The 24,350-nt window shown below is 59.4% G+C and overlaps 1 protein-coding gene across 1 annotated transcript in view; it reads right to left on the bottom strand.

The window, feature by feature from the left end:
- Nucleotides 1–23,293, bottom strand: part of LOC119234695 (complement receptor type 1-like) — a 53,286-nt gene extending 29,993 nt beyond the window's left edge. The window contains exons 1-25 of the mRNA XM_054690684.1: nt 23,235–23,293; nt 22,818–22,997; nt 21,470–21,569; nt 21,017–21,105; nt 20,079–20,477; nt 19,147–19,323; nt 18,971–19,073; nt 18,362–18,447; nt 16,586–16,975; nt 15,480–15,668; nt 15,308–15,407; nt 15,095–15,177; nt 14,134–14,541; nt 13,489–13,665; nt 13,322–13,412; nt 13,013–13,089; nt 11,869–12,276; nt 11,421–11,597; nt 11,265–11,352; nt 10,914–10,996; nt 10,146–10,559; nt 9,424–9,600; nt 8,598–8,786; nt 7,478–7,553; nt 4,958–5,008 (exon numbers count right to left, since the gene is read on the bottom strand). Coding sequence (XP_054546659.1) covers nt 4,958–5,008; nt 7,478–7,553; nt 8,598–8,786; nt 9,424–9,600; nt 10,146–10,559; nt 10,914–10,996; nt 11,265–11,352; nt 11,421–11,597; nt 11,869–12,276; nt 13,013–13,089; nt 13,322–13,412; nt 13,489–13,665; nt 14,134–14,541; nt 15,095–15,177; nt 15,308–15,407; nt 15,480–15,668; nt 16,586–16,975; nt 18,362–18,447; nt 18,971–19,073; nt 19,147–19,323; nt 20,079–20,477; nt 21,017–21,105; nt 21,470–21,569; nt 22,818–22,911 — 4,226 coding nt within the window. The 5' untranslated portion in view covers nt 22,912–22,997; nt 23,235–23,293. The remainder of the gene's footprint in view (nt 1–4,957; nt 5,009–7,477; nt 7,554–8,597; nt 8,787–9,423; nt 9,601–10,145; nt 10,560–10,913; nt 10,997–11,264; nt 11,353–11,420; nt 11,598–11,868; nt 12,277–13,012; nt 13,090–13,321; nt 13,413–13,488; nt 13,666–14,133; nt 14,542–15,094; nt 15,178–15,307; nt 15,408–15,479; nt 15,669–16,585; nt 16,976–18,361; nt 18,448–18,970; nt 19,074–19,146; nt 19,324–20,078; nt 20,478–21,016; nt 21,106–21,469; nt 21,570–22,817; nt 22,998–23,234) is intronic.
- Between the last annotated feature and the right edge of the window lie 1,057 nt (nt 23,294–24,350).

Below are 24,350 nucleotides of genomic sequence, written 5' to 3'. Positions count from 1 at the left end.
GGATGGAGCCTGTCTGCACCGGGGACATTGAGCTCAGGGACGTCCCCCACCCCAGCAGTTCTCTCTCTGCTACCGTCAGCCCCTCCCGTGGCCTCATCCAAAAGCTCGCAGACTCTGCGGAGGCAGCAGTGCACCTCCTCCCCTAGTTGTGCCCACACCACGCCTGTCTGTCCGGCAGCCCCATGCCTCCTGGGGCCCTCTGCCCAGTTGCGCCCCGCTCACCGGCCTCGTGGCCTGTGCACCTCACCAAGTGTCAGTGTCTCCTCATTCTACCTCATCCCCTTCCCCTCAGTCCCTAAGTTTCAGATCATTCGTATTCGCCGAGGCCGTCTCATCCTTTCAGGAACCCTGACACGACATTTTGCCGGAGGCTGGTCCCCGGCACTGGCCCATTCAAGCTTCCTTCCTCTCTCTGCTCGCCGCCTTGCTTCACTGCCTGCAGCCTGCCCCTGTCCACCTGGGGCGAACCCGAGGGAACCAGCCTCTGCTGCCTGCGCAGCAAGCGGGCACTTGGACGAGGCCTCCGAGCTTGGCTGCCTCGGCAGAAAGTGTGGTGTGAGAGAGAATGGAGGCTGTTTAAAGAAAGCATGAATGTGGGGGCCTTTTTTTGGATGCAGAATACGGTGGGCGATGTTGATGTAACTAACCCCCTTCTTCTGGAATTGAGCCCCTGATTTTTCCCATGGGAAGCCCCTGTCCACAGTTCAGGGGTTCAGGGGTGCCCATCTCACCCGCCATGCTGTTGAGCTGGTCACTGGAATTCTCTGCCATGTGCGTTAGGGGCAGCAGGGTCTTGGGGGCTATTGGTCATATAGTAGCCTCCTGGGCCCCCACCCCCAGGGGCCAACACTATCCCTCCGGTTATCACCACTGGATGTCCGGGGAGGACGATCACCCGAACTGGGAGTCCCCGAAGATGACTACCCTCAGCCCCGCCCCAGCTGCCCCAATGGGCAGCAGCTGCAGCCATGTCCTCTCCTGTCCCACCCAGCCCAGGGCCCCATGAAGACAAGTCCATGGTGAGGGGCCTGGACCCCGGGCTGCCCCTGGCTGGCGACTGCGCTGGATGTTGGCACCAAGGACACAACTCCGGAGTCAGTGAGCAGAACTGAGGGCTAGGCCGGCCTGAGACACTGGCGTCCGGTGCCGAGGTACAAGACCCTGGCCTCGCGGCCCCAGAGTGGATGCAGGCCCTCTGGCCTGGCAGGTGAGGACCTGCTCCCTGGCACTGAGAGGATGCCGGCCTGCGCCGATTAGTAGGGGCCGAGAAGCAGCAGGGGCAAGAGGGGGAACTGGTCCCCCCTCTCCTGGGAGAAATGTCTATGAAGAGCTGCTGGACCCAGGCTGGGGGCATGAGGGTGTAGGGGGCAGGAAGAGGGAGAGTAGACATGAGGCTGGGACCGAGCCGTTTGGATGTTGCCTGCTTACCACAGGCAGGTGGGCCACGTCCCCGTGGGGCATGTGACCAGAGAGGCAAGGTGGGGGCTGAGGGGGTGCTAGCTCACAGCCCCCAGGTGGAAGCCCTACACCGTTCACTGTCAGCCTGGACATGCTGCGGCAGGGCTGGGCCTTGTGTGACTGGCCAGTCACAGATGGACGGACAGACTGCTGTTCATCCTGTAGCTCCAGAGGACCCATCACAGACATGGGTGTGCAGCGCTGCAGAGAGGGGGCAGGGCCTCGCCAAAGAGGCCTGGTGCTTCCAGTTTTTAAGTTGGAAAGTTCTGGAATGTTGCCCATCAGTGGAGAAAACTTAGTACCTCTGACTATACACTTCAGAAAGTGGATATGCGAAGTGTGTCATGCTTTTTAACCAGTTTAAAAGCAGATGCACGTTGGGCTCTGTGATGCAGGCCTGAGCTGTGATGACGTGCCGGCGCCATCATGAAAATGGGTGAAAAACGCAGGAGATGCAGTTCACGGCTGGGCAGGGGTGGGGAAGGGGCAGTGGGTGAGTTGTGGGACAGAGGAAGGGACAGCTGTTTGGAGGGGGTGTCGGGAGAGGGTGCGCAAATCTGAGGGTGAGGAACGGGAGTTTGGGCTGCGGAAGAAAACCCGGCTCCAGATGCACTGTGTTAAATCAGAACCGAGAGCTGCCCCCTCCCCCGCGCCTGTGGCCCCCGTTTGCAACCCCAGAAAGCAGCAGAGGCTCACACCCTCGGGAAGGCGGGGTCAGTGCAGCCGCATGCTCTAGTCCACACCCCTTGCAGCCGAGGCCTCGGACATGCCACAGCCACAGGTTGGAGCTGTCCACCAAGATTTAGAGTAAAACGCAATTTCTGCATTTTAAAAGATCTGTGTGTGCTAGAGTTATGCAATGATGGTGGGGGGCAAACTTTGTGATGAGAAAAACTCAAACCAAGTGGAACTGAAATGAAGTGTGGGTGCGTGGCAGAGAAGGGTGCTTTTCAGATAAAACAGGGGACTTCCCTGGTGGCGCAGCAGGTTGAGCGTAGCGCTGTCAAGCTGTCCGCAGCCTCTGCAGCTTGGGTTCGATTTCCTGTAGGTCAGGAAGATACCCACATGGCGCGGCAGACCTCTCCTGTCTCCCTGCTGTGTCTTCAGTCTATCTGCCTGTTCTGTTCCCTGCTCTGTCTCTGGTGAATCCTCTCACCCTCCCGTGCCTCTAGCCTGTACCCCAGCTCTTGTGTAGATAAAATAAATCTTTAAAAAAAAACAACAAAACCGGGCTCTGCAAAGGGCCATGTGGCCTGGGGAGGGCGAGCCCGTGGACTCGGGGGCAGGGGCCTTTGTGGGGCCTCCAGAGAGTTTGTGGGCGCAGCTGGCTTTGCAGGGCACCACCGAGGTTTCGAGGGGCCGGACCCAGGCTCCCTCCTCTGCGCCCCCGCGAGTTGCCTCAGCTTAGCGCAGTGTGGCTGCCACGGCTTGCGCAGGCTCCAGGCTGGGAAGGTTCCTTCTGACTAGCGGCAGCCCAAGGCGCGGCTCTCTGGTCCTGCTCAGGCGGCCGGACGAGGGGGCAGCCTGGTGCTGGGAGTGTCTGGGCCTCTGCCTGCCCCCAGGTGCTGGATCCAAGGCAGAGACAGAGGGTGCCCGCTGGAGGTCCTCCTGGGGCAAGGGTGCTCCACCACACCCCGCTAAGCAGGGACACGTGGGTGCTTTCCAGCATCAGGCTTCCGGAAGGCAGTCTTGGGCTTGAATTCTACCTTTGCTGAAGACAGAGCTTGGCACAGAGAACCTTCCAGTCTTGGTTCCCTTGGTGGGTATTTTTCTTTTAAGATTTATTTATGCACACAAGAGCTGGGGTGCAAGCCAGAGATACGGGGGTGAGAGGACTCACCAGAGACAGAGTGGGAAGCAGAACAGGCAGATCGACTGAAATCCACTGCTGAGGGGAGCAGCAGGGAGATAAGAGAGGTCTGCTGCGCCAAGTGGGTCACCTCCCTGGCCAGGGATTGAACTCATGCTGTAGAGGCTGCAGATAGCTTCATAGTGCTGAGACTTAACCCCTGCACCCCTGGGAAGGTCCTTGGTGGGTATTATAAGCTCTCCCCAGTGTGGATGATGGGGGTGGAGAGAAACCTAGATGGGGTCCCTCGACAGCCTGGGCCCGGCTGCTGTCCCCAGGGCTCCCTGGAACCTCCACCCCTTCCTGTGGCTTCAGCATTTCTTCCTCAGGCTCCCCTTGCCCGGCCTCTCCTTCCTCCTAAGTGTCCAGTCTCCCCCCAGCTGGCGGGTTCTGATGCTCTGAGACACTCTGAGATACTCCCCCGGGGTCTCCAGGCCTCCCCGCTCCCCAGATCCCAGGCCCTGCTCCCTCCCTGGCAGTAGCCTCCCAGCCAAACCTGCCCAATGGGAGGCCAGTCTCTCTGGCCTGGCCCTGCCCTGGCTTCGGGGGCCCCTAGATATCCCGGCTGTGGGCTGTGAGCAGCACCCAGCATCCCTCCCTCCTGTGGGGACTCAGGCCCTGCCATGGCCTCATCTTGTGCTCCGGGGCTGCTGCTGCTTCCTGCATGCCCCAAGTCGGACCCCCTAGGCTAGACTCTTCTCTTCTGCCTGAGGCCCCTGCTGACTCCTGGTCCTATTAGAGGTGGGTCCATGCCCACAGGACCCTCCAATCCCCCTAGGCTTCTCCCGGCCAAGCAGACATCACCTCAACTGCTCCCCAGGCATGTGGGCAGAGAGCATGTCACCCCCAGCTAGGTGGGCTCTCTGTGCTCGGCCACCCTAGCAGGTGCGGTTCTGTCTCATGCTGCTCAGACTACAGACACCCGCATCATGGCCCAACTGCCGGAGCCCCAACCCCATGGGGCAGCAGCCACCACTCCCCAGCAGCTGGCCATGTACCCTCCTCCTGGTTATGGGCTGGACCCCCACTCCTGGCCTGTTCCCCTGCCCCACCCCTACCCTACCCGACCTCCACCACCACAGCCTCCAGCCCTCCTTGCTAACACTGGTCCAGCTGCCCCTCCCACACTGGCCAGGGCCTGCTTAGAAGGAGCCCATGGCCCATGGCGCACTCCCCAGTCACCCCCACCGCTGCTTCTCGCTGCCGCTCTCCCTGGCCAGGCCCTCCCTGGTCAGCTGCCCTCATGGGGGGCGCGGGGTCCCTCATTCTTCCTGAGTGCTTCTCACTTGGCCAGCTCCAGACTTCCTGGGGAGACCACCCCCTCAGGGAGAACTACCCCCCCAGCAACCTGACACCCCCTTCTGCTTTTTTTCTCTTCACAATATTTCATCTTCTCATTTATTTTATTCTTAATGACTTTGCCGTTTATGTATTTCTTGAATGGATACAAGACTTGCAAACCAGAACATTTCTTGGCACAGGAAGTAGGCAAGCTAACCACATCCACACAGGTTTACCAAACGTGTGCCAAGGACCTGTGGTTAGTATGAGCTTCTGCTAGGCAGACATGGTGCTGCAGTGGCTGGGCGGGCTCCGGCACTGTCCCGTCAGCTGGCAGGATTGTAGGGGTCCACATAGTGCAGGCCGCACGGCTCCAGGCTGAGCTCCCCTTCCTTGGGGCCTGTGTTGGTGTAGTAGTTCCTGCGTGGGGGAGGGAGAGAAAGCAGGTTTCACGCTGGCTGACGGGGCATAAGCCCGCAGCCTCACACTCCAATGACGGTGGTGCTCCCAGGAGGACTGCCTTTCCCACCTCAGACGTCGCTGCTAAGCCAAGGTTTTGGGGAAAGGCCCATAAAAACAAACCCCTGGAATGGCTGCGAGTTAAGCAGCTTTACCTCAGCTGTGGCGTGTCAGCGACTAGCAACTATGACTCCCAGGGGAACAACACCACTGGGAAGAAGCGTTTATGACACACTCGTATGTTACCACTTGGGACACAATCTTCTAATCTAACATAAAGGGAACTTTTTTCTATTCGATGTTTAACTCAAAATGCTGACGTAGTCACCCAGCAATAAAAACTTGAAACAGCCTGAGAGGACGTTTTTACTGTTCTTTGAAAGCACATGGACATAACTGCGCTTCACGTGGACATAACTGCGCTTCCCAGAGCCACTTGACCAAAGTAAGGGCAGAGCAGGAAGAGGTGATGACCCTGCAGCGGGCCCCAGGGTGAGGAGTCAGGCGGAGGCCAGTTCGCGGGGCAGGACCATCCTGACTGCGGCCACTGTCACCCACAGCATCAGGTGTAGCAGAGCTTAGATGACTAGAACAGCAGAGCTTCTCCTCCCAATCCCTGAACAGCTTTTGAAAAATGTAACCATGTCGCTAGACACTCTTTTTAAGATGAGTCAGTACTGGTAGACCAAGAGCAGGCCTGAGGTACCTTAAGCATCCTGAGCAAGTGATAGGAGACCCTGGAACCTGTTAGGCCATGGACAGAAACAAGGACAGGAACGGGAATGGGGTGCATGCTCTGCCCCCTACTCCCCACCCCCAGCACAGCGCTGCACAATGGGGCGAGCGGTTGGGCGGGACAGCAAGGTCAGAGCTTGGGGTCTGTGCAGTACCCCCGAGAGCTTGGGGTCCGTGCAATACCCCCGAGCCTGCCCATTTCCAACTCGTGCAAAGCCCTGGCAGCAAACTCAGCAGCTGGAGGAAACAGATAGGCCCCCGGGTTCTATTTATTTAAATGCCCCGTTCCTCTTAGCCGAATTATCTCCTGACTTCCCAGCGACATCCCTATTTTTATTTCTTGAGGCCTTATTTTCCTTGCATCACTCCCCACCTTCAGCCGCAGCCCCTCCCAACGGCATCTGCTGCCCCCAGAGACACCAGGACACAGCCTTCTGCGTTGAGACTGCTGTGGCTGCCGCAGGCACCTCCCCCCGCTGGCCTGGGCCACCTTCCCCTCAATGTCACCACCCACACTGCTTCCGCCCCCGTGTCCTCACACCAACCAGCGGGTGACCAGCCCAGGGGCCTCCACTCAAACCGCTCCTTCCACCTTGATCCCTCCTCTTTGTTACATGCTCCCAGACCCCAGGATCTGCTCCTGCATGGGGGCTTTTCCTGATCAAAAGCCCCAAAAGTGCTTTGGGTCCTCACCAAGTGTCCCAGATCATTATGGTGAGATTCTCTCATGGATTCAAATGGTAAAAAAAAAAAAAGTTAATAAAGTAAAAATAAAATGGAAATGCCAATCTAATTCCAGATAACAAAGTGTAATGAGGCAAAACACAGAAGCCTCACGACACATTTAAGCTGCCGTGGAAACAGCAGAGGAGGGAGGAGAGGGCATGTGGACCCAGAAAGGCCTAGTGGGTTCTGAAGGGGAACCGCACAGAAGATGCAGAGTCACCACCAGCCCTGGCCTGAGTGCAATCGCTGCACTTTTGCATTGAACAGTGGCGACCTAGCAGACGCCAACAGGAACAGCACAAGAGGCTAGAGAGGCCAGTCCCCAAGAATGAGAGCCGAGGGTTCCTGCCCACCCCCTCACAGTCCAGCAGCAGACACTGTGTTGCTTGAGCACTTCCTGGGATGGAAGGACAGAGAGATAAGGCAGAAAAAGGCCCAGGAGCACGGCATATCCAGCCCTGGCCGCTGTATGACAGGTGATCAGCTAGAACTACCTTGCTAGAAAGTCACTTGGTGCTGTAAATGTCATAATATTTATGCACTTATCCCTTGTGACTCTGGGATTTATGCTCAGGAAATCAGTCGCTGGACAAGGGGACATTTGGTGTTACTTGCACCATTTTTTACCATCACAATAAATGTGGAAGCCTCTTGACAGCACCACGAGGCAGAAATACATAAAATAGAACAAAATGTCATTAACTGAAAAGAAAACATGATTTAAAAGGAAACAGGAGAGACTAAGGTAGGAGAATATAATGCTAAACAGACCAGACAGGAACAGACCAAGATAGACATCTTGGTTTGGACTTTTCTCGATTATTATAAGGTGTCCTCTGAAGACCCATAACCAGGAGCTGGAGGTGGCTGGGGCAGCTCCAGCCTCTGCACAGTCCCGGCCTTCCTCGTGCCCTGAACAGCGTCCGTGTCCACCCATGTGCAGCCACCCCTGTGGTGCCGGGCACTTACCGCTCCCGGTGCTTTAGCATCCTGCACAGGATGATGCTGGTCAAGCAAATCACAAGGATGAAGCCGGCAGAAAGACCTAGAAAGTGAAGCGGAGCATGAGGGGACAGCAGAGGAGACTCTGGTTAGGGAGCTGTGATGGGCCAGTGGCCCAAGGTAGGGACAGCCGGGACCCTGTCCCTTCTCGCACAGGAACGTGGGCCCAGCCACACGCCCTGGTGGGGCTTCCATACCCCCTTTCACAAGGAATCTGAATCAAATCTGCCAAGTTTTCTGTTCTCTGTTCCATTACTGGCATTCTTGTGACTTTCACAAGCACAAGCACATCTGACTTTCAGTTGTGACAGGCCTCTTGCTAAGGCCGACTCAGCCAACCCATTTTGATAACAACAAATTATGCAAGAGACCAGGAGGAATGTAAGCTGAGCTGTCCCCTGGGCAGTGGGGAGAGCTGGTTGTTTAAATCATTCACTCAACTCTACCCCAAAAAGACGGTTTGTGATGTGACATGGACTTGAGAAGTTTGAGTTAAAGTAACAAAAATTAGCACTTAGCAGGTCAGAGGGCTTCAGAGTCTATGCACGATGTCCTAAGAACTTTTTTTTCAGTATTTAAGAAAACTTACCACTGAGAAGAGGAGCGAGGGAACCTGAGGAGGCAAAACCACAAATATCAGTGGAACCGTGCGATTCGGTGGGCGCCACAGAACATTTTAGAAGTTAACACCCAGCCCCTCCCACTGCACTCTACAGGTATGTTGGCTGTGGCTCCCTCTTCCTTTATTGCTTATGTGACAATTCTAAGGACTTCTAACAATTTTCACTTTCATTAGCTGGAGTAACCCCTTGATGGGAAAAATCAGCATAGTCAGTTTACAGCTGGGATTTCTCAGGCCAGGACAAGCCGTGGACTGAGTGGCTGGCGGGTCTATCTCCTGGAGATACTGCCAGGTCAGCAGCTGCCACTCTGACTTTCCTCACGTCCCCATTCTTGGAGGCTCATGCTTCCTACAGCAGCCACCTGCCCTGGCCCCACTGGGGGCACGGCCGTCACCCCACACCTGCTCAGAGCCAGGAGCCCCCCCACCCCTCCTCGCTGTGAGGGGCTCTGCTCCCAAACCCACCTTGGGACCGGCATTTGGCCAGTGGGGGGTCCCAGCGGTGGTCATCCTGGCACTGGCTCTGGGAGCTGCCCTCCAGCGTGTAGCCGTCCTCGCAGGCCACTGTGACGATGGCGCCATACTGGAAAACGCTCCCCGGCTGCATGCCCTGCCGGGCGCCCAGCATGTGCGCGGGGAAGCTGCAGTTCACCTCTGAAGGGGAGCATCTCGCTGAGCGGGCACCTCCGTGGCCCCTGGCCGAGGTCACCTCTGCAGCCCCCAGGAACTGGCACCCACTGCGTTCTTGCCCCTCCACCAGCCACCCCGAACGCCAGGGTTCTGCTGGCCACCCTCCCCGCATATTGACACCCCTGACACTGACAGCACCAGCCTGGGTGATGACTTCCCAGAAGCATGGAACGGCTCAGCGAGTGGAACCTGGGTCCCTGCAGGAGACACCCCCACCCCACTCTGGAATATCAGCTCTCAGCGCCGGGGCCCTGAAGTGGGGCCCAAGCTGATGCCTGCTAGTGAGCTCTGACTCCTAGGGGCGCAAAGCCCACCTGCTGAGCCTCTTCTAGAATACAGAGACCGCTGTGTCTGCAGCTGGAAGGCTGACCCCGGCTCCTGTGGGAGCACAAGTGGCCATCCTCTTGTAAAGATGAAAGGTGTGAGGACACTTTGTAACAACTCACCCCAGACCAGCCCCACCCACCTCTTGTACTTTGTGGTGGTTAGATTCATTAATGGACCCATTAAATCCAACTAAATGGATGCCATGAACGTATTTTTTAGGCATTTTAAATTGAAAGCAGTCCTGAGACATGGTGAGGAGAGGGGGCCGACAGACCTTTGCAGGAGGGTGGGGGCTGGCTCCAGGCCCCCTCGTGAGTGCAGAGCAGCAGCGGGGCCCCTACCAGCAGGTAGCCCTGCTCACAGCTGTACAGCACCGACATCCCTGGGGAAAAGCGAGCCGAGGCTCCGCCCGTGTGGTTGCCATTGGGGATGGCTGCCGGCCGGTGACATCCTGAGAAAGCTTGGACACCAAGGGGAGGGCGTGAAACTCCACGAGACTGGCCAAGGATCAGCAGCGCAGTGGCCTGGCTGGGACCCAGACTCAGCGCTCACTCCTGCTTCCTCTCCCGCCCAAATACACCCAAGCCCCAGGCGCCCACAAAATGCACGAGGGACGCCATCTCGGAAGAGCGTCCTGGTGCCAGGTGGCATGCTGGCCCGGGCAGGAGCCGTGCTGCCTGGGGGCAGAGGCTGCGGGGCTGAGCTCTGACTGCCGGGAGGCCCGAGGCCCCAGCTCCCCTCCGAGGCAGCTGTCCCGGCGGGTGCTGTGCCACAAGTCCCAGCCGTTCAGCGACGCTGCAGGCAGACATTCGCCCCACGAAGAACACGCGCATGTTTCTGTTCTATATCAATACGACTAATAAGGCCAACCCCCGGCCCCCTCTGTGGCGGCGGCCTGCCCGCGCCTGCGCCGATGAGGGAGAGGAGACGGGTCCTGCATCTCCTCCCTGGGCCCCCTGCCCACCGCCCACCGCCCGCCAGGGGCCCACGTCTTACCTTTTCTGATGCACGTGGGCACCCCCGGAACCCACACCGGCGTCCCCGCGCCATCGCTGCGGCACCTGATCTCGCGGCTTCCATTCATCACGAAGCCGGGGTCGCAGGCGACTAGCACCTCAGCATCAAGTGCGTGTGGAGGCTCCGCCCCGCTCAGCACTCGGCCGTGCCTCACCTCAGGGGCTGGGCAGTGCGTGGGGGGTGTCGGGGGCGGCAGCAGCTCGCACCGCGGAGGGGGCGCGCTCCAGGACCCCCGACCCATGGCGTCGCGCGTGCACCGGATGGCCTGCACGCCCACGAGCGAGAAGCCCTGGTCGCACTTGTAGGAGACCTCGTGGCCGTACAGGAAGGGCTTGCCCGGCGACCCCGTGTGCCGCCCGTGGCTGATCACTGGAGGAGGCAGACAGCGGACTGCTGCAGAGAGTGGGAGGCCCACTGAGGCGGAGGCTCCGGGTCTGCTCGGCCACACGACACCATGCGGGTTCCTGAGCCCACATGAGGCTGCAGCTGACAGCGGGTGGCACACCACACCCCAGCGGAGAGCAGCGAGGTTCAGAGCCGCCCAGAGGCAGCCCGGCCCCCAGCTAGCAGCACCGGCTCTTTGCCCCTCAGAAAAGCCCCGAGTGCCCAGCAGACGTGAGGTCAGCCCCGGGAGCTGCTTCCCAAGGAGGCACTCTGGCAGTGGGGCTAGCTCGTCTCTCAGGCCCCCAGAGGTTGGCCCTCCCACCGTCACCGGCCACCCCACCATCAGTTTAGCCTTTAATTTACCTTCACAACGAGTGCGACGCTGGAACCAAACCCCACTCCCAGTGTCCTGACACTGCCAGTAAGTGTGCCCCACCAGCTGGTACCTGCAGGGAGAGCTTGCGCGTTCCTGGCCCAGGCCCCTCGCCTGCGGCCCCGTGTCCTCCGACCACAAACAAGGGCACCTGTGAACCAGGCTGTGGCAACAGCCAAGACAGGGCCTCACAGAGGGAGCTGCTCAGGCCTCGGATGCTCCCGGCAGAGCCACGCTGGCACCAGAGGCATCCGGACCAGGGCTGCGTGATCCCCGCAGAGCCCCAGGGAGGCCCAGGTGGGGGCGCTGGCGGGCAGCTGGCGGAGGGTCCGTCCACTCACCCCTCTGGGCAGGAGGTGTTGGCTGCAACCACAGGAGACCTGGCGGGTGGGTCCTGCAGCTCCTCTCCCACAGGCTGACACAGAGTTTCTGGAAGAGCAGAACTGGGTCATTCCTGGCCGCCAGCCAGGGACCGGAGGTGGCTGAAGCGTAAGTACCTTCACACCGAGGGGCGGAAGGGCTCCAGGTCCCTGACGGCGCACAGCGGCTGGACTTGCTGCCCACAAGCAAGAACCCGGGGTCGCAGCTGTAGTCTACGCTGGTCCCAGGGACAAAGAGTGCCTGGCTGGAGCCCGTGTGCCTGCCGTGGAGGGGCCTGGCCGGCGGCCCGCAGCCTGAGGAGACACTCCCACATGAGCCCCAGCCCTGAGCGCCCCACGCACCACACAGTGCATCACGGCAGCCTCCATCCAGAGCTGAGCCCGAGTCCAGCACTGCCTGACTACTACTGCTCGCGCACGGCCTACTCGTGCACATTGGAGCAGGCCAGGGCCTCGACCCAAGAGCCGCCCGACCACAGAGCAGAGGGCACCCCGTGACCCCAGTTTTGGGTGGGGTGACACACGGAACAAGGACGCCAACACCTCATTGCCCCAGTAGCTGTACCTTTCTCGCAGGTGGGTATTTCCGGGTCCCAGGAGCCATCAGCTTTGCAGCGAATCCGCCTGCTGCCCTTCAGAGTGAACCCTGGCTCGCACTGGACCTCCACACTGTAGTTGTAGGAGTACGGGGCTTCGCGGTCTGACATCTGGCGCCCGTGGAGCACGTGCACTGGGGGGCACTGTGCAGCCGGGAGGACAAGCAGGCAGGCGGGGGCGGGGCCACTCCAGACACCGTGGCGCTGGTCCAGGCTGGTGCAATGCAGGACAGGCTGCCCGACCAGCTTGAAGCCCACACCCGGTTCTGGCCCAGAGCTGCACGTGTAGGTGACGGTGGCTCCATATGGGGCCTCCTCCGAGGCGCTCCCCGTGTGTGACCCGTTGGCAATGGTGGGGGGCGGCGGGCAGGTGATTTCTGGGAAACAAGAAGTGAGACTTGAGTTGAGTCCCCCAGGGGGACTGCACACTGGGGTGAGAATTCAAGCAGGAGATGGGCTGTGGCCCCAGGTCCTGGGGGAAGTGAGGTTGGGAGGTGAGACTGGCACCAGGCTCAGCACGTGTGCGAAGTGTGCGTGAAACTCAAACGGGCCGGTGGGGGGCGGGGTGGGAGGCTTTTGCAGGTAATCTTGGTTTAAAGTGAACAGGTAGGTTAGCACAGTGTGAGGCAGGAAAGCCCAGCAGTAAAATACTAATTAAGAAAATTCTTTTCTGAGTTACTGATGGGGTAGTGAAAGGCAGGGCTGAGCTGAATGGCCCTGACCCCTGTGCCGTGCTCAGGGAGGGGACAGCAGGCAGAAGCGATTTCCTCCCCACGCAGGTGGAGGCAGGCCCTCTTGAGCTGAGCCTGTCTCTGGTCTCAGGCTAGGGTTATGCAGGAGGCTAGCACTTCTGGGCAGTCACAGAACTCGCTGTGGTCCAGAGGGCAGCAGGCCAGGCCTGGTCAGACACCAGTGCCCAAATCAAGGGGGGCCTCAGCCCCAGGCCTCACCATCCTGACTGACCACAGGAGAAAATCTCATCCACATCGCGAGACGGTGGCTCTGAGGATCCTGGCCCAGCAGCTGCCCTGGAGCTGGAGCTGGTGGTGCTGGGAGGGCCAGACCCGGCACAGCCCAGCCCACATGACCTCTGTCGTGACCCTGCTTGCTCACCCTCGCACAGCCGTGTCTCCACAAACCACGGGGCTGGGCCTCGGCACAGCTGGAACACGCTGCCTCCAAGCCGGTACCTGGAGAGGAGAGCTGGTCAGGCACAGCTGGTGCTGCTGGGGGGCCGGCCTGGCCCAGAGCAGACAGGTCTTGGGGGTCAAGAAGGGCCAAGAAGAGATGTAGCCGCAGGGCGCCGCCCCGTGCAGGGCAAGGGAGGCCAGGACTCCACGCAAGGATGTCTGCGGGGCCCAGCCGCCCTGGGGCATTCGAGGCGGAGCCCACTGGTCACTTGGCCCAGACCGCCTCACTCACCCGTCTTCGCAGGAGGAGTTCACTTCCGGCCTGACGAACTGGCCTCGGGGCCTCTCAAAGAGCTGCTCTCCCTCGGGCTCGCACTCCGCCACTGCGTGATTAGCCGGCTTGAGACTTGGCCCAGGCCACGAGCCCCACACCCCGCCCCCCTCGTCGCAAAGCCGCACCTCTGCACCGGGGGGCAGCGGGCATCCACTCGCCATGGGGGCTGCAGTAGACGGTGCCCTCGCCCTCCAGCACGTGGCCGGGCGTGCAGCTGTAGGTCACGGATGTCCCGGGTGGGAAGTGCAGCCTACCGCCATCCACCCAGTGCCCGTGGGGGACCTCAGGGGGGGACTGGCACTCTGGGGAGGACATGGGGTCCTGAGTGGCGTATCCATAGAGGCAGCAAACGGGCGCAGCTGGGCCTCTGCACATGGGGCTGGCAGCCTTCACCCACATCCTGTCTGCTCCAAAGCGGCTACACATTTTGCCAGGTCCTACTTGGCCCTCTGACTCCTCCCTTTGGCCCTCTGGCCCTTCCCCTTGGCCCTCTGGCCCTTCCCCTTGGCCCTCTGGCGGCATCTAAATGGGGTGCTGATAGACCCTGAGCAGGGCTCTGCTGACAGCCTTCTGACAAATCACTATTAAGACAAACAAGCTTTTTGCCCAGGTTTTTCCCTGAAGAAAAGGGCAACCCAGTGCCCCCTCGCATGTGTCCCCACAGGCCCCCTGGACAGCAAACGGGCGGCTTCTCTCTGGTGTGTACCCTGTGGGCAATGCGTGGGGCAGCCTGCCCCCCCCTCCAGCTGCTCTAGAGCCAGGACACGCACCTTTCTCGCAGACAGGGGCGGCCGGCTCCCAGGTGCCACGGGCCGTGCAGCGGGCCCCCGGGCTGCCCCTCAGGGTGAAACCGTCCTCGCAGGCAAAGCGCACAGTGTCATTGTAGGAGTAGTGCTCCTGCGACCCTGATAGCACCCGGCCCCTCCTCACCCGGGGGGCGGTGCACTGGAGGGCGGGCCCGGAGAGCACGCATTGTGGCGCCGGGCCGCTCCAGAGCCCAGTGCGCTGGCCGTCCGAGGTGCACCGGAGCGTGCGCTCACCCTGCAGCTCGAAGGCCACCCCTTCCTCGGGGTCCGGGTCGCAGGTGTAAGTGATGTTGCTTCCAAACGGAGCGGGTACCCTAGGGCTGCCCGTGTGGTGACCGTTGAGGATGGAGGGTGGCGGTGGGCAGAGAATCTCTGGGGACACAGGACACAGGACGGCAGCTGCACTGGGCACGAGGAGGCCCTGACCACCCTGGGGTGCCGGCGCCCACCTTTCCCACACATGAGTGGTGCCTGCAGCTCTGGGGGCCAGTGGCACCATGGCTTCCCACACTGCGTACCAGGGGAGGAAGTGCCCCCTGAGCTCTGCCCACAGCTCCTCCCACAGCTCCACCCCCAGAGCTCCCCCCACCCCTCAGATCACTCGGCCCCCAGAACCCAGAGGAGCCTCTTACTCCAGCTTACCCAGCTCCAAGCAGATAAACCACGAGGGAGACACATGCTGGGGCCTGGAGCTTCAGCCCACCCCCTTCTCCAACACCAGCCTACCCAGATGCTGGGTGCTCACGGCCCTCCCTAGTCTCCTGAGGGGTCAGTGGCTGTCAGTGACTGAAAACCCTGTGTCCCATGGTCCCACTGGGGACTGGCCCCATCCTGCCCGGGGTCCAAACCCTCTCCAGGGATGCGGTGGAGTCACCCTCGTCAACGTCAGCACCTAGCAGGACCAGGGCCAAGCGGCCTCACCCACCCTCACAGACTGGCATCCTGGTCCATGTGGCCTGCTGCCCGGCCATCACACATTGGCTGGAAGGCTGGCCCAGCAACCAGTACCTGGGGACAGAGGTGGTCAGCACACTCATGGCTGGCCCTGGCACCAGCCCCCAGCTCCTAGCCCCAGCCTGGGCCCATGACCCCACCCCCCAACCCAGGGCACTGGGCCAGAGCTACAGGAGCCACTCACCCTGGGTTGCAGCGGAACATCATGGTCTCACCCACACTGAGATTCCGGGGCCCCTGGACCTGCCCATTGGGAAACGGCCCTGGGGGCGGACACTGGGCCTCTAGGAGAGCGAGCGAGGGTGAGAGGGCGCCCCCCCATGCAGCAGCCCCAGGCCCGGGCGCCCAGTCCCTACCGCGACAAGTGGGGGCGGCGGCGCTCCAACGCCCCGAGGACAGGCAGCGGAGGGTCTTCTTCCCGTTCAGCAGGAAGCCGGGCTCACAGTTGTAGGTCACGGACAGCCCCGGCGCGAAGGTGCCCAAGTTTCCCGCCGTGTGGTTTCCGTGGGGGATGGCAGGCAGCGGGGGGCACTCCAGGGGGACATCTCGACACACATGGGGAACAGGCGTCAGGCGTGTCCTGCTCAGCAGGGCCTGCCCTGTGGGTACTGCTCACCCCCTGAAAACCAGACACTCGGGGCCTTCCCCTCACTCAAGCGCAGCCACATTAGCCACCAGGAGCACCTCCTGCTTCTCTAGTTATAGTCCCGGAGCTACGTTTATGCTGAGGAAACCGCATCACAGAGAGAAGTTCATGTCTACCCATATGCTCCCCCGACCCTAAGTCCCTTGTTTAGGGGTCATCCTGCCGCGATCAGCGCTGGGGCGTGGGGACCGTGCTCACTGGGTCGCTGCTCCTCCACCCCCCCCCCCCCCGCTGGCTTCTTGCTACTCGAGGCCTCCCCAGCCCAGCCGGAGACGGCACGGCTAGGAGCCGTGTCCTTCTCCTACCTTAGCCTCTTAACAGTTTCTTAATTGAATTAGAATTGATTCATATTGTTCTTTAAGAAAGTAAGTCTCAATGGTGTGACTTTCATAGAATAGTGTCAGTCTCTAAATGTCTGACTGAGGTTTCACCGGGAAAAGAAGCCACGCCAGGCAGGCAGGACTGGGGGCTTCCAGCTGGTCTCAAGTCAGGGATCTGAAATGCTTGTAGCAGCTGACGTGGGAAACAGATCACTTAGGAAAATGTTTCAAGAGGGAACGGGCCCTGTTTCTGCCTAACACGCTGACAGCCACCCTGGCTACGGCAGGGCGGCTCACTACCAGGCCCCAGGCCTCCTCGAGTCAACAACAGCCCCGCCCCCTTCACAGTGAGCACGCAGACCCGGCCAGTGCCCCACAGCCAGATGCTGCTGCTGCTGGACGTGCAACCCCACGGGAAGCAGGCAGGAGCCATGACCCCGCCCAAGCCACCTGGCGCAGGGACCAGAGCCGGAGGGACAGCGGCCATGCCACTCACCTCTCTCGCAGATGGGCAGCGGGTTTGGGCCCCACGTGCTGTTTGCCTGACACCACACGGTCCTGTTCCCCCTCATGGTGAAGGTCTTGTGGCAGGTGAAGCTCACGGAGTTGCCATGTCTATAGGGCGGCCGGGACCACCTGTCCCTGGAGCCATCAGGCACGACCGGCTCCTTGCAAGTGGCCTGCCGGTTGTAGTACTCGCAGCGGGGGGCGGGCTTGTCCCAGACCCCCGTCACCTGGTCGTAGGTGGAGCAGAAAAGCACACTGTCGCCGATGAGGCGGAAGGCCGCTGGGCAGCTATACCTGATCACAGCCTTCAGGTTGATGACCCCTTCCGTGTAGCTGTTCCAGCCATTTTCGATAGGAGGGGGAGGGTCACAAGAAATTGCTGCAAAGGAGAAAAGGATAAATGAGGTCACGCATTGCAACAATCGAGAAGTTCATGCTGAGGTTAAGCCGGTTTCTCTGACTTGATGTCTGTGCCAGCATCCAGGCCCCTGCGTCCCCCACCATCCCCGGCCCTCAGCAATCTCGTCCAGCAGTGCCGTGACCAATGTCGGCGAGGCCGGTTCCCACCCCGTCCTCACTCTTCTCTCGTAGGTGAGGGCAGCGCCGTCATTTGGGAGATCTGGGTTTATCTTCAAAGACTAAAAGTGGAGCTGCCGTCATGACCTGGCCATCCTGCCCTTGGAAGCCCATCACAAGGATGTGACCCCATCGAGGTGGACATCTGTGTGTTCCCCAGAAACACAGTGTCGTTTACAGTAGCTGGACAGGCGAGGCAGGTGGTCACCAATGGGAGAATGGGCCTAGCCAGCCTGGAGCACCGTCCCCTTGGGAAAGGTGAGACGTACCCTCCGCACACCCAAGGGACTCGGGGAAGCAGATGGCGCTGACAGGATGAGTGTGGACAGATAGGCAGCAGGTGGCTGACAAAGCGAAACCTTACAATGAGGAGACACCAATACACAAAGGGCTTTCAAAGAGTAAAGGGGGAGGGCTCAGGGGACACTGGTATGGAGATGCAGCTGGTAGATTCCAGGGCCGAGAGCGGGAGCAGGACGGGCTGACCACACGCTGGTTGCCCGGGGAGGCTCCTGGCCCGGCCTTGGCTCCAGACCCCACTCACAGCAGCAGCCATGCGGCCTCGGGCAACTGGCCCACCCAAGCCTCGGCTTCCTGGACAGTGACCTAGGAGAGGCCAGTGCCTTTGCAAAGCCAGTGCCTGGAAGAGACTCGAGGCCCATTCAGCATACACCCAACGGAGCCACAGTCAAGGCCGCTCTGCCCGGCTGCCGGAGCTGGAGTGCCGGGCTCACCACTTACTGGAGCTGCCCTGACAGAAGCACAGACCTCAGTCCCTCATCTACCCCTCTCGACAGGTGTGAGGATCTTCATCATCGGCAGATGCGTGAGCCCTCCCTGATGAGTCTGAGTTGGGGGGCACCACTAGCCCCAGCGCTTCTGCCCCGCTTTTCCTCAGGAACCTCTCGGGGGCGGGGGGCCCACAGCCAGCCCACCCAGGCCCCTCAGAGCCACTCACTAAGCATGCGTCAGAGCCTGTCCTCACACACATAACACAAGACACAACACGGCGTCCATCAGAGAGACTTAGCTTTGGCTTGCGCTCTAGAATGTCCAGAGGAGGGTGAGCTGCACATGTTTAAAAAACACACGAACAGACAAGAAGCTACAACCGGGAAGAGCATGAGAACACACTGAAAACGAAGAAGCAAGACCCATCCCGTCCTTGATTCTTTTCACTTCTACTCACGTTCACAGACCGGAAGCCCATTGCTCCAGCGCACCGCTGGGCCTGCCACGACGCACTGGCTAGTGGGGTGGCCGATTAGCCGGTACCTTAGACAACAGGGGCACATGGTGACCAGGACAGGCCATCTCCCACACCCACAACGAGGGGCGCTCTGTCCAGCACCTGTGGCTTGAGGGAGCCGCTGAGATTCTGGGAGGCAGCTCAGGGAGGGGACCTTCGGGTCCGGTGGAAACAGAAAACCCTAATGGCCACATTCTTTTGAAAACCCACCCTTTCCTCTTCTACCCCATCCAAATATCAACATTCTCTTCACAGTTTAGGAGGGAAAAAACTCAATCCCTAGTGCAGAAGGACCAGTGACCTTGTGCCCTGAGCCCCCGAGGGCCCCAGTCACACAGCTCCACCACCTGCCCATTCTCCCTAACAGGAGCCACATTTTCAGTGAACCTCCTCCCAGACTGGGGCCCCCACATTAATGCCCCTGGGAAAGCCAATGGGATTTGCTTAGCCACAGGGTTCTTAGTCACAGAAGGTGCTGGAATGGGAAGAGGAGAAACTGGACCCTTTAGGATCGCCCCAGGTCCCGCTCAGGGCCCGACTCACACTCACCCCATGTCACAAACAAAGGAGACCTCAGCCCCCAGCTGGAGACTAGGAGGAGCCAGCACTCGGCCATGGGGGAGGCGGGCTGGGGTGTCAGCGCATGATTCCGCTAGGAGAAAAGCGGGGGCTGGCATAGGAAGCCCCAGGCAACAGCCATACTTCCCCAGGGGACGGCCAGGCACCTTCGCAAGTGGGGCCCGTGTGGCTCCAGGTCCCTGAGGACGTGCAGGTCACAGGGTTCACGCCCTGGAGGGCGTAGCCTGGCTCACAGCTGTAGGTGACCTCCCGCCCCGGTGGGAAGAGCTCATGGCCGGCCGTGTCAGAGTGACCATGCCGGACACGCGGCGGGGATAGGCACCCTGCGGGGACACCACACCGGAGGCCTTGACTTCTGAAACAAGCAGCTCTTCCTACAGCCGGGGGCGCATAGGGGGCGGGGGAGGAAGGGGCAGTTCTCCCTGGCGCGGGGCGGAGGCCCGAGGCCAACGTGAGAACCAGCCACCCGACTTTCCCACCTGATGTCCCGGAAAGATAGGACCCTCCAAAACTGTGCCAAGTAGTATCTCCCTAACATCACAGCCAAGGCAACCAACCCCTGAAAGACACTTGCCCCCTGGGATCTACTTTCTTCCTGGCCCCCAAGCCAGGCCCTTCCTAAGGGGCAATGAGACGCAATCTTAATTTTAGTTGTCTTCATAGAGCCTCCATTTTTCATCTGAGGAGATGCCACAGTGTCTACCATGCTCCAGTCAAACTCCAGCCTCAGCTGATTTTCCTTTTAGGGATGACCATGACTGAGAGCTTGTTTCACTGTCATTTCCATAAAAAGATCATCATGTATGTCTAGAGGGAAATCTACCACATTAGCTTGAGAGCACACACTTTCTTGGCACTGTTGTCTAATTTCCCTACTTTAATGCTGACCTGGCACTGTCGCAGGATAAATCTACCTCTTCCGGCAACTGTTAGACATCACTCTCTAGCTCACTTTCAAGTTCTCTGGCTGGGATGCCTGGCTGTGCAGATGCCCTCCTCCTGCGCCCCCCACCACGGGCACCCATGTGTGCCCTGGCCCCTGAGCCTGTGTGCCTCTGGCCCTGCTCCACTGACTCACCCTGGAAGCATGTGGGCAGCGGGGGGCTCCAGCTGCTATCCGCTTGGCACCAGGCAGTGCCGCTGCCCTTCATGGTGAAGCCAGGCTGGCACGTGAACATCACGGAATCGTTTAAGGAGAAGGAACGTCTAAATCCAGACTTCATGATCCCATTCTTAACTTCTGGAAAGGGGCATTTGACCCGAGGAACACACCGAGGGGCGGGGCCGCTCCATTCGCCAACCCTGTTGTCTTTGCTGGTGCAATAGATTGATGCCTCCCCCACGAGGTCAAACAGCTTTTCTCCCTTCCGCCCCACATGGCACCGGTACCTCACCACCGTGCCATGGGAAAAGCTGTCTGCACTCCCACTGCTGAAATCCCCATTGGAGATGGCTGGGGGTGCCGCACAAGGTATAGCTTTTGCGGGGGTGGGGGGGGTAGGTGGGGAGAGAGAAGACATTTCAGTGTTACACGTTCTGGGGATCTTGCCTTCATGCGTCTGAACCCAACTTCGGCTCCACCTACAGTGACTCCATGTTGTTGAAATTCTGTCTCTACCTCTTGAAGACACGCTTGGTGGGAACTGAGCTGGCCGGGAAGGTCCCGGACCAGCCCATGGAGCTCAGAGGCCCTGACCGTGCACCCAACCCCATCACCCGGATGCGGACAATGGCCAGTCATGGCAGCGCCAGGCCTGCATCTCCCACGGGGTAAAGCTTGCGGCGTCAGCCTCGGCAGACTTAGAAGCAGGCGCCCGTGCAGCAGGCACTGCTCCTGTCTAGGGGGACCCAGGAACTGTACTCACGGGGGTGTGGCAGGTTGGTGGGAGACGATAAACAGACCGAGCTCTGTGTGTCCGCCACCCAAGCCCGCGTGGCCTCCTGGGGCGCCAGGGCTGCGGGGCCCGATCCCTAAATGGGATGCACTGGGCATGATACAGGGGCCACGTTACTCACATTCACAGAGTGGCGGGTCTGTGTCCCAGGTTACAATGTTGCCTGAGACAACAACACAGGTAGCGTTTGGGTCACCAATGAGCCGATACCTAGAGAAGAGGTGAGGGCCGTCTCCCATCTGGACATTGACTGACGGGAGCTCAGCTCCTCCTCCAGACAGTGGCAAAAAGATGTCATGTGTGCCTGACAATGGTGACTAAACACTGATGTGTGCATCTGGCCAGCAACACTGGGGATGTCGGCTTGGGTCAGGGGTGGCCCAAATTCCTCCCTCTTTTGGGGTCTCCCCCAGGACACGTCCCGAAAGGCTGCTCCGTAGTGGGGCAGGAACATGCTCTTGGGCTTACAGCTTTGAAGGGCAGGTGGTGACCACTCGTATCTCCTTGGAAGATGGATGGTACCCAGGGGAAACCACTGCTGGCCCGGGGCCTAGAGATGCCATGGTCCACTCACCCAGCATCACAAGAATATGTAACTGTTGACCCAAACTCGACCCCTGTGTACATGAGGACAGAGCCATGGAGGAGTTCTTTGGGGTTCACACATGATTTACCTACAAGGGAAACAAAACAGAGTCGGGAGCTGGGCCCTGGGCTGCTTTGTGTTTTTTATCATGTTCCCCCGGCCACACTTGCTGACCAGAGCTCACTCAAAGGGGCTTTTGACATTTACAAAATTTGCATCTCCCCAGTCAACCCCAGAACACAGTTTGGCTTAGACATGGTCTGTGTCTGTGGTCAGCCATGGTTTATCACCTTGATTTCCCTTTTTCACGTTCTGTCAGTTGGTGGCATCATCTACCAAACGTTCTGGCTTAAAAAGAAACCCATACATCATTTCTGTAACTCCTGCTACCCCAGTCGTTACTCAGTTCAAAAGTCACCCAATTGTAATGACTGAAGGACAGAAATTTCTCTCCGGAGCAACTGTTTTGCCCTCATTGTCATCTCTCCTGATCACAAGTGACAGAATGCACCTTCCCAGCCCTGCCTCTGCCGGCGAGCAATCCTCGTGCCTTGCAAGCATGTCCTTGTTCCCTGCGAGCACATTCTCGAGCCCTGCGCGCACGTCCTCGTGCCCTGTGCTCCTTTCTGCTGGAAGCACAGGGGCGTCATGCCACTCCCCACAGTGCGACGACTTGCCATTGTTCACTAGCAGGAAGACTCAGCAGGCACACGGGCGATGCCACCCAGCCAGTGGCCCGTCTTCAGCGAGTGTGTCACCTCCAAACAGATTGAATTTTTCTATTTTCTAAAGACACCATGTTCCTTCCTAACCAGACACTCTTGCGTGTGCCATTTCCTCTGCTGCTAATCCCAAGCCTCCCCTGGCTCTCCTGAGTAGCTCTGTAATATCACAGGACTTATCTCTATAAATAAACACACTTCATCACAGAACAGAATTTACTGAGAGGCAGTCTCTGCAACCCGTGCAGGGATTCCTCCAAGAGAGGGACAGCAGTCACCTCCAGGCAGGCCCCTCACCCCTGGTGGTCCCCAGAGAGTTTCTGAGGGAGAGGGATGAGGGGGAGTCAGTTTTCCTCGCGTGTTCACACCTGAGGTTACTCTGGTGCAGCCCAGAGACCATGGAGCGAGCTCAAGGGCCGAGAGGGTAACAGGCTGGGGCACTGTGCTGAGCGGACCCCAACACCCTCTGAGCTTAGGAGGACAGGAGAACATGGTGTGTCAAGGGCCCCCTGCATCCGACATGACTCCCTGATGCACTGGACTATCTGGCAAGTGACTGGTCCACGGCGCGCATAGTGCCGGGGCAGGTGAGGCCCCCGTTACACGCTACTCACGTTGGCAATGCCGCCGGACGTCGGCCCACTTGGAGGTCTCTAGGCAGAAGGTCTGGAATGTCTTCCTCTTATACCCAGGGAGGCATTCATACATCCAGGCTGTGCCAACAGCAAACTCAGACTGATCACTCTGAACTTTGGGTTTAGCAAAGGGGTACCTTGGCAGGAACTTACACTGGCCTGGAGACAAAGACCAGAGGAAGGTCAAACCCAGGGCCAGCCTCCCCGCTGCAGTGCTCAACCCCCGGGAGCTTGGGTTCCAGGACCCAGCTGGGGTGGGGGCGGGCTTGGCCTGCCAGGCGGGGGCGGACACAGAACAAGCTCAGGAGCAGCGGCTGCAGGGCGGACTTCAGGAAGAGCTAGCAAAAATCACTTTGCATCAAATTCCAAACAGAACCTGGAGTTATTCCTTCTTACCACTGCAGAAATGAAAACGAAAGCCTTATAAATAGAAACTTCTGGCAAAGCACAGGAAGGTCAAGTCCACCTTGTGTGCTGAGCACAGCCAGGACTCTCTAACCTAATGGGCTTGCTTCACTGTGACATCACTGGGTCATGACACTTCTCTGCACACGTGCTGTTACCTTCATGAGGATCCCTATGCCCCCCAGGAAGGCCCCCTGAGTGCCTATTCTGCACAAACCGTGGCCTTCCACTGCAGGGGTGGGGGGACAGTTCGCTGAGACCTGCTCCAGGCCCTGACACACTCATCCAACTCTCCCCCTCCCCACCCAGGTGGCTGAGCTGGGGTCTCCCAAGGGAAGCACAAGCCTGGGAAACCTGCTGGGTTCACAAGGTACAAAGGGCAGTGATGCAAGGACTAGGATGGAACCAAGGACTCGAGCAGCAAGACCTTTGGCGCACCTCCCTGGGGGTGCAAGGGGTAAGTCTCAGCACTATCAAGCTATCGCCAGCCACTGCTGCATGAGTTGGATCCCCTGCCAGGGTGCTAAACCCACATGGTGCAGCAGACGTCTCCTGTCTCCCCGCTGCTCCCCTCAGCAGTGGGTTTCAGTTGATCTGCCTGTTCTGCTCCCCACTCTGTCTCTGGTGAATCCTCTCACCTCCGCAATTCTGGCCTGCACCCCAGCTCTTGTATATGCATAGATAAATAAATAAATAAGAGGAAGACGGGAGCTTTGGCACACGGCCTTGAGGGGCGAGAGAACGCAGACACTTTCTGCACAGAGACCTGGGAAGGTCTTGTCCCTGAGGGCAGGCGCAAGCATGCACTTGATGGCAGTGCCATCACAGGGCCCGAGATGGGAAAGGCCTGCTAGCCGAGACCCAGGAGGCACAGAGGGCTCAAGGTCACGGTGCCAGCCTAAAGCCGGTGCCATACCAGGCTGGGGCACAGGGGCGGGATGCAGCGGCCATGCACCTCCAGACCATGGCCAAAGCAACCAGCAGAGTCGTTTGTGGAGAACAGGTAGGGGTGCTTTATTCGGGCCTGAGTGGCTTAGAAATCTCTTTGAAGTGAACGTTCTACAAATGAAGAGGAAAAATGAAAAGGATCTGAAAATTAGGTCACAA

This window comes from Talpa occidentalis, unplaced genomic scaffold (genome assembly GCF_014898055.3).
Source record: "Talpa occidentalis isolate TD23 unplaced genomic scaffold, MPIMG_talOcc4v2.1 talOcc4.8, whole genome shotgun sequence".
In the NCBI taxonomy this organism is placed as follows: domain Eukaryota; kingdom Metazoa; phylum Chordata; class Mammalia; order Eulipotyphla; family Talpidae; genus Talpa; species Talpa occidentalis.
This window is presented reverse-complemented; position numbering and strand designations above follow the sequence as displayed.